Source organism: Rhinopithecus bieti, unplaced genomic scaffold (assembly GCF_001698545.2).
Source record: "Rhinopithecus bieti isolate Rb0 unplaced genomic scaffold, ASM169854v2 scaffold_4758, whole genome shotgun sequence".
Taxonomy (NCBI): Eukaryota; Metazoa; Chordata; class Mammalia; order Primates; family Cercopithecidae; genus Rhinopithecus; species Rhinopithecus bieti.
Window position 1 is genome coordinate 769,168 of NW_016804504.1, and position 9,491 is coordinate 778,658.

The 9,491-nt window shown below is 40.3% G+C and overlaps 1 protein-coding gene across 1 annotated transcript in view; it reads left to right on the forward strand.

The window, feature by feature from the left end:
- Positions 1 to 9,491, forward strand: part of PPP1R21 (protein phosphatase 1 regulatory subunit 21) — a 78,456-nt gene that overhangs the window by 61,193 nt on the left and 7,772 nt on the right. Inside the window, 3 exon segments of the mRNA XM_017868841.1 lie at positions 2,342 to 2,584; positions 7,108 to 7,140; positions 8,982 to 9,098. Of these exon segments, the coding sequence (XP_017724330.1) occupies positions 2,342 to 2,584; positions 7,108 to 7,140; positions 8,982 to 9,098 (393 nt within the window).

Here is a 9,491-nt window from a genome sequence, read left to right on the forward strand (position 1 = left end):
TGGAAATTGTTAAAGAACAGAAATGTTAAATCCCCCAAAGAAAGTTTTTAAGATATGTAGAATGATTCAAAAGTCTGCATAAAAAAAATGTGAAATGAGTTGTTTAATACATACTACAAAGCAAATGGACATAATTTGTTGAAAAACATGTTGACACTCTAAGTCATCTTGATTCAATTGGTGTTATAATTGGAACTAAAGTACTATCAACACACTTTGGCCATGATGATTCTTTTTTTTAGGTAGTAGATTTAAATGTCTGAAATACTAAAGTACAAGAGGGGCAAGAGCTAGTGACTCTGAGTTATTTTCATTTCTTAAAGGAGCAGGAATGAAAAATTTGCAGTATTTAGTAGTCAGTTGAATTTGGGGAGTGGGTAGGAGTGGGAGGCACCATCTTTTCAGAAAAAAAGGAAAAAAAAAAATGTATATATTTGTCCATGGTTGCTGGCTCATAACTGCCATAGTCCTTGTTGCAGTAAATGGAATCTCTCTCTCTGATCTTCTCTTGCCCTCTTTTAACTTGCCTAAGGCAGGACTGTAATCTGACTATATGGCATTATACGGCATAAGACCCTCATTCTAGAGGAGGTCTTGCCCCATACCCTAGAGGAAGAAATGCTGCTGCACAGAGAAGAATCTGAACAGACAGGGCTTATTGGGTTTTGTGGGGTTTTTTTTGAGATGGAGTCTCGCTGTGTCTCCCAGGCTGGAGTGCAGTGTCGTGATCTCAGCTCGCTGCAACCTCCGCCATCTTGGGTTCAAGCAATTGTCCTGCCTCAGCCTCCAGAGTAGCTGGGATTACAGGTGCATACGACCATGCCTGGCTAATTTTTGTATTTTAAGTATAGACAGGGTTTCGCCACATTGGCCAGGCTGGTCTTGAACTCCTGACCTCAGGTGATCCCCCTGCCTTGGCCTCCCAAAGTGCTGGGATTACAGTCATGAGCCACTGTGCCCAGCGGGGCTTGTTGGATTTAGATCCAGTCACATTGCTTCGTGGTTGTCAATTATGCCTATCCAGTGCAGTCTCCATAAAAAGCCCAGGAGGGCAGGGTTTGGGAGCTTCTGAATAGCTGAACACATAGAGACTCTTGGAGGGTGGCATGCCCAGGGAGGGCATGGAAATTCTGCACATCTTCCTCTGCTTCACTCTAAATCTCTTAATCTGTATCCTCGGTAATAAGCCAGTAAACATGTTTCCCTGACTTTTGTGAGCCACTCCAGCAAATTAATCAAACTCAAAGAGGGAGTCATGGGAACCTCAGCTTAAAGCCGGTTAGTCACAAGTTCTCAAGGTCCAGATTTGCGACTGCTGTCTGCAGGGGAGGCATTTTTGGGAACTGAGCTCACAATCTTTGGGATCTAACACTATCTCCATGTAGATAGTGGTGGAATTAAATGGGAGGACACCCAGCTGATGTCCACAATAAAACTGACTACTTGTTTGTTGGTGGGAAATATCCCCACATATTATCTTCTGTATTGATTGTTAAAGTGTGAGAACAGAGAAAAAACGATTTGAGAGTTTTTCATAGCAAAGATTTACCTTAAAAATTACTAGGACCTTAGAAGCCTTCCTCATGCCCATTTCCAGTCACTACTGTCCTCTCCCCCAAAGGTAGGAGAGTAGTGACTGGATACTCTCCTGATACTGAACTTTTATTAAATGCAATTATGCTCTTTCTGATCTGGCTTTTTGCGTTCAGCACAGTGTATGGTATTAGGTTGGTGCAAAAGTAATTGCAGTTGTTGATACTACTTTTAAATAAATGGCAAAACTACAATTACTTTTGCACCAACCTGTAGTTCTAATTGTTCACTAACATGCCCATTTTTGTATTCTCTATTTTTTCTATTTTAGTTAAGTGGATGGTTGAAGTTGCTGTGCTTTGATAATTAGTGACATTGCGTACCTTTTAATTTGCTTATAGTCTTGTTCAGGTCTTTTGTTGGGTTTTTTTTTTTCTTTGCCTTTTTCTCTATTGAGTTGTCTATATTACTGGTTTGCAAGAATTCCTTGTGTGTTCTGGTTATTGGATCTCTGTTGGATAAATGCTTTACAGATTCTAATTTGATTCTGAGTTTTCTTTTCACTCTTGATGTTTTTCAATGAGTAGAGTTTTCTTTTTTTTTATGTTACTATAGTTTAATTTCTCGATTTATGGTTGTGCTTTTTGTATCATGTCTAATAAATCTCTCCCTATTCTAGGGTCAAGCTTTATTATTATATTTTTACCTCTGTGGGGTAGTTTTGGTTTATATTCTGTAAAATACTTTTTTGGCCACTAAGTTTTATCTATATTAGTCTCTAAGATACAACACTCTGTTACTTTTCAAGGTTCAACAGAGTTTGGAAAAGATTTCTAAACTGGAGCAGGAAAAAGAACATTGGATGTTGGAAGCACAATTAGCCAAAATCAAGCTAGAAAAAGAAAACCAGCGAATTGCAGATAAGCTGAAGAATACAAGTAGTGGCCAGCTGGTTGGGCTGGCCCAGGAAAATGCTGCTGTGTCAAATGCTGCTGACCAGGACGAAGCCACAGCTAAAGCTGTGTCCGAGCCCATTCAGAGCACCAGTCTAGTAAGTGTCTTCTTGGTTGCCCTCAGTTTTCTTTTTAAAATGCTGATTGGTAAGGATCTAATGTTCAACATTAACCATTGTCTTAGTTCATTCAGGCTGCTGTATCAAAATACCATAAACTGAGCATCTTGTAAACCACAGAAATTTATTTCTCACAGTTCTTCAGGCTGGGAAGTTCAAGATTAAGGTGCTGCGAGATTCACTGTCTGGTTAGGGTCTATTTCCTGGTTCATAGACAGCAACCTGTGTGAGATTGTAGGTACTGTCATAACTCCATTTTATAGTTGAGGGAACCAAGGATCAAAGAGAAATAACTCACATGAAGTCACACACTTGGTAAGTGATGTGATGTCTCATCCCATCCCTTGCCCTCTTAACCAAGATGGCCTTGTGTCTTATCCATGTCAGAAAACAGATTAGCCAACATAAACTCATTTTATGTTGAGTCCCAGCTACTCCGGAGGCTGAAGCAGGAGGATCTTTTGAGCCCAGGAGTCTAAGGCTGCAGTGAGCTATTATTGTGCCACTATACTCCAGCCTGGACAACAGAATGAGGCCTTGACTCTAAAACAAAAAACAAAATAAAATCAAATAAACTCATTTGCTTACTGCTTGCCTTACTGAGGTGCTGGAATTGGTAACACTGGCATATATATATTTTTTATAAATTAATAAAAATTTTTAAACGTGGATTGCTTCATGAATTTTCATGTCATCCTTGAGCAGGGGCCATGCAAATTTCCGTATCGTCCCAATTTTAGTACATGTGCTGCTGAAGCAAGCACAATGCTGGTATATTTGAGTTGTTAATGTCAATTGCTGAAAGTTTAGAATTATCTTTTTATTTGAACATTTTCAGTGGAAAACCCTATTCTTACATATGTAATTGAAAAAAATTTCTAGGGACATGAAAAATCTTTAGTACTGAACACTATTGGGCCATGAGTGATGATGACCTTAGTTGGGTTTGGTGACTTTAGAAGTTGCTATTTAAATCAACTAGTTAGTGTAGGGGTGGAGAGGACCTGATACCTTTCCTCTCCATCATAAGGGTCACAGCCAGCACTCCTATAACAAAAGACAGGTTAACTACCAACAACAGATTTCTGCCAAAAATAACCTGGAGTCTTGCCTTGCACACAGTGCACAACAGAAATAAAAAGAGATGGAGTTTTCTGCTTTCCTTGATGTTTCTACTTTTCAGCCTTTCTTTTTACCCCCATGTCCTTTAAGTGACCTTAAGGGAACTAAGTGTGTGACCGTGTATGTGTGTGTGTCTTTGTGTCTTTTCTGTCTTCTTCCTCTTGGGTGCTGGGAGCAAGTCTGTGCTCATTTCAGTGTTAATTGATTAACAGAGGAAGCTCATCTTACCGGGAGATTACTTTGGTTCAAACACTTTGAGGCAGAAGAAGTAACCTCAGATAGAAACTTATTTCTAACTCTGTAACATTTCAAGAGTCAAATGCTTGTAATTTTTAGCAAGATCTCTAGTATTATAATTTGAATATTCAGCCACCTATTATATATTATAAAAAAAGATAGCAATAACCTTGAAGTAAAAGCACAAAACAATACACATTTCTGTTTTTTGCTGGAATTGAAAAGCATTGCTTAAATTAATAGAATCTTTAAACATATATTTTAAGTATAAAAATGACATTATCCTGAATAATCAAGCCACCATTTTTTTTCCTGCTAAATTTCATATACAGTTGAGATTGTACTACATAAAATTTCAAATCTTTTAGCATAATGTTAAAACATAAACCTCCTGTTATGAGATAACTTACTGATTTCATAGTATTATATTCTCCTCTTTTTTTTTTTTTTTTTTTTTTTTTTTTTTTGAGACGCGAGTCTGCTCTGTCGCCCAGGCTGAGTGGGTGGCCGGATCTCAGGCTCACTGCAAGCTCCGCTCCCGGGTTTATGTCCATTCTCCCTGCTCAAGCTCCGAGTAGCTGGGTACTAAGGCGCCCGCCACTCGCCCAGTAAGTTTTTTTGTATTCTGTTTTTTTTTTTTTTTTTTTTGAGACGGAGTCTCGCTCTGTACCCCAGGCTGGAGTGCGTGGCGATCTCAGCTCCTGCAAGCTCCGCATCCGGGTTTACGCCAATTCTCCGTGCCTCGTCCCGAGTAGCTGGGACTACAGGCGCCCACCACCTCGCCGGTCTGTTTTTTTTGTATATTTTTAGTAGAGACTGGGGTTTCCCATATTTAGCAGGATGGTCTCGTCTTCCTGACCTCGGTGATCCGCCCGTCTCGGCCTCACCAAGTGCTGGGATTCAACTAGGCTTGAGCCACCGCGCCCGGCCAGTATTCCATATCTCTTATACCTTAGTTTACCTATGATTAGACATTGCTGACAGCTTTTAAATAATGTCTCATTTTTATGTATAAGATTATTTCTGCATGTTAAATGATTACCTCAGGATGTATTCTCAGGGTTGGAATTACTACATCAGAAGGCATGAGTATTTTCAAATTCCTTGATCTTTATTACCAAATTATTTTTTAAAAGGACTGTATCAGTTTATACTCTTGTTAGTGTCATATGAGAGAATGTTGAAGTAATCTGTGTTAAAAGTTTTCCTTGCATTGCTGGGCATGGTGGCTCATGCCTGTAATCCCAGCACTTTAGGAGGCCGAGGCAGGTGGATCACGAGGTCAGGAGTTTGAAAACAGCCTGGCCAACATGGTGAAACCCCATCTCTACTAAAGATTAAAAAGAAAAAAAAATTAGCTGGACATGGTGGTGGGCACCTGTAATTCCAGCTACTCAGGAGGCTGAGGTAAGAGAATTGCTTGAACCCAGAAGGCGGAGGTTGCAGTGAGCTGAGACTATACTGTTGCACTCCAGCCTGGGAGACAGGGCGAGACTCTGTCTCAAAAAAAAAAAAAAAAAAAAAAAAAAAAAAAGTGTTCCTTGCATTTAAACAATACCATTCCTTTGAAGGACTTGGTGCTGCACCACATTTTCAGATCATAACCTGGGAGTAAGGGGGTGAGGATGAGCAGGTGAAATAGATGTTTTCTTGCAGTTTATTTTTATAAAATACAGTCATATTTGAATATGTAAAATTAAATGATTGGAGTATTATTCCAAGCAATTTTTAACTAAAAGAGAGTAATTGCTACTTCTGCTTCATTGAGTAGAAAAATTATGACTCTTCTATTTTGAAAGGTCTTATCAAAGACTCTTTTACAGCCAGGTGGGCATAACATTCATTAGTATACATTCAGTTTATATACTCACAGTGTTGAGAACAATACTCCAGAGAATACTATTTAGAATACATTAGAACTGTTTGTTGACTGGGCATGGTGGCTCTTGCCTGTAATCCCAGCACTTTGGGAGGCTGAGGTGGGCGGATCAGGAGGTCAGGAGTTCAAGACCAGCCTGGCCAACATGGTGAAACCCACCTCTGCTAAAGTTGCAAAAAATTAGCTGGGCGTGGTGGCGTGCACCTGTAATCCAAGCTACTCGGGAGGCTGAGGCAGGAGAATTGCTTGAACCCGGGAGGTGGAGGTTGCAGTGAGCCTAGATCGCACCATTGCACTCCAGCCTGGGCAACAGGGCGAGATTCTGTCTCAGAAAAAACGAGAAAACAAAAAAAAATCTGTTCATTGAGTATAATCTCTTATTTACAGAATCCATTGACACTGAGTTTCCAGTAGTTTCCTTGTAATTGTACCCAAGCACATGCCCCTCCACCTTGAACAATAACCAGAATTAAGTAATCATGACCATCTGTTTTTGAAATCTTAAACTATAGAAACAAACTTTTAAAAAATCTAGCAGCACCCAAGCACGGTGACTCATGCCTATAATCTCAGCTACTCAGGAGGCTGGAGATGGAGGATCTCTTGAGCCCAGGAATTCGATGCTGCTGTAAGCTATGATTGCACCAATGTAATGCAGCCTGGGTGACAGAGGGAGACCTGTGTCTAAAAAAAAATTAGAAAAAAATCTAGCAGCATTTTAATGTGTTTAAAATTACATTTTTGTTTTCATTAATTTAAATCTAAAATTTATGCTTACTCATGTCATAATAACATTATATCAAAAGTGTGTTTCTTCATTCTCCTTTTGAGCTTTCAACCAGAGTGTCTATTATTTGCATTTTCTGTTTGGAATGTTTCATTATTATAGTCACCGTAAAACTTTACCCCTTCTTGGCTACTGGTTTGGAAATAGGTGTAGAAATGGCAAGCTGTGGTTAAAAGCTGATCTTCTCCTCTCTCCTGGATGATTTGTTGGGTTTCAGTGAGAATGGCTAATCAGCATTTTGATAGAAGATTTAGTGATGATCATTATTGGTTACTGCCTCATGGCAGAAATAGTAAATGCAGTTACCTATCTTCATGTCCTTGTAGTAAGACAGTCCGAGGATGATCTTCTAGTACTGTACCCTCAATGCTCTGTAAAACGGTATGAACGGAGAGGAGAAAATATTACAAGTGTTTGACCTATTGTGCTTGAAATGTACACATTCTGTTCTAAAAGATTTTTCCCCTTATGTTCTAGATTGGCACTTTAACAAGGACATCGGACAGTGAGGTAACGTGTGCTTGTCATCATGTTGTTTGTTAATATATATCTGGCAGCATGTTTGTCGACAAAGTCCTGTAAAAGCTGTCTTTGTCCAATTGTTGTTGTTGTTTTCTGATACTTCTAGCAAATGTGGAGCCAGTGTTTTCCACCTTAATTGATGGATCCATGTACCTTTTCTTTGGTTCTGTTTTGACGGTCACCAACAAATTATAGCCTGTTTTTATAATTGCCTTGTTGACTGACTTGCCATGGAGATTTGACAAGGTGTGGCTCCTGCTTGGGTCTTCATTCGCTGGCATACTACATGAGGCTGAGAACCGTGTCAGTCCTCGCAGTGGGCAGCCAGGAAAGCAGGGCTTAGCAAGGGCTATCCAGGGCCTTGACTAAGTACAATCTCCTTGGTAGCTGTTTCCTGCCCTCAAAGCAAGTGAACCCAGGTCAGATTTGGCCTGTTGGATAGGTTTGCACTTTTGAATTTTGAAATAATCTAAGATGTAACCCTGTCTGTCTGTCTGTCTGTCTATCTATCTATATCTATCTGTCTATCTATCTGGAGTCTCATTCTGTCACCCATGCTGAAGTGCAGTGGCATGATATCAGTTCATTGCAACCTCTGCCTCCGGGTTCAAGTGATTCTCCTGCCTGAGCCTCCCAGGTAGCTGGGACTTCAGGCGCATGTCACCACACCCAGCTAATTTTTGTACTTTTAGTAGAGACAGGATTTCGCTCTATCGGCCAGGCTGGTCTCAAACTCCTGAGTTTAGGTGATCCACCTGCCTCGGCCTCCAAAAGTGCTGGGATTATAGGTGTGAGCCGCTGTGCCCAGCTGCTTTAAGATGTAACTTTATAAATAACTGTTAAATAAATACCAAAGTCATCCAACTTACCACTCAGTATGGCAAACTGGTTAATATAGTTCAATTAAGCTTGTAGATTCTTTGATTTCTATATTTACTCTTGTAATATAGATAATCATGAACTTCTGTGTGTATTTTTAAACTAAACTCAACAGGGTGTCATTGTTTGAGTAACTAGTAGAAATATCAGTCTGGGACAAAGGCCACAAACTCTTCAATATAGAAATAGTTTAATTTATTAGTATGTTTAAAAGTATTAGTGTTGTCTTAAGATAATTTTGGAGAATACAAGAATGTTTGGATTTTAGTGGTTCCAATAAATATGCCCCTTTCCCCTGCCCTCTTCCAGTTGGAGGAGGGCATAGGAGTCAGACAGATGGACATTATGAAAGTCAGGTTTGTGTTTTGCTGGGCGCAGTGGCTCACGCCTGTAATCCCAGCACTTTGGGAGGCTGAGGCAGGTGGATCACGAGGTCAAGAGATCAAGACCATCCTGGCCAACATAGTGAAACCCTGTCTCTACTAAAAATACAAAAATTAGCTGGGCATGGTGGTGCGTGCCCATAATCCCAGCTACTTGGGAGACTGAGGCAGGAGAATCGCTTGAACCTGGGAGGTGGAGGTTGCAGTGAGCCAAGATCATGCCACTGCACTCCAGCCTGGTGACAGAGTGAGACTCCATCTCAAAAAAAAAAAAAGAAAGTCAGGTTTGTGGCTAATAAAAGCTGGATGGAGGGACATGTTTCCAGTGGGCTTCCCAATACTTTAGTTCTGTTCTCTTGAAGCCATAACTTCATTCTGAAATAGAAAGGATGCTAAATAAAATAAATTTGGAATATACACTTCCCTGCTATGTCTGAAGTTTCTTTGAGGGGTAGGAAAACAGTGATTCCTCCTCAAACTTCAAGTGAAAATGTACAAAATGTTGTCTTTTGAAATGCTTCATCTCACTGGCACTTGTTTATTTATGTGTGTTTGTGTTCTATTTAGGTTCCAGATGTGGAATCTCGTGAAGACTTAATTAAAAATCACTACATGGCAAGGATAGTGGAACTTACGTCTCAGTTGCAGCTGGCTGACAGTAAGTCAGTGCATTTTTATGCTGAGGTGAGTGTAGATTTAGATTGGTGGTTTTTTCCCTAACCCCTGCAGGAATTAGGTCACTGTCCTGTTTTCCTACTACTCACTGTAAGAGAGAAGTCAGTTTCCCAAGTAGTTGGAACTACAGGCATGTACCAGCACACCCGGCTAATTTTTTGTTTTTTTAGTAGAGACAGGGTTTCACCATGTTAGCCAGGGATTCGATCTCCTGACCTCGTGATCCGCTGGCCTTGGCCTCCCAAAGTGCTGTGATTACAGGCGTGAGCGGAGTTAATATTGACTAGTCTGTATACCAACTAAAAATATTTATTTCAATAAATATAAGACTGATTTGAGCCAGGCGCAGTGGCTCACACCTGTAATCCCAGCACTTTGGGAGGCCGAGGCAGGCGGATCATG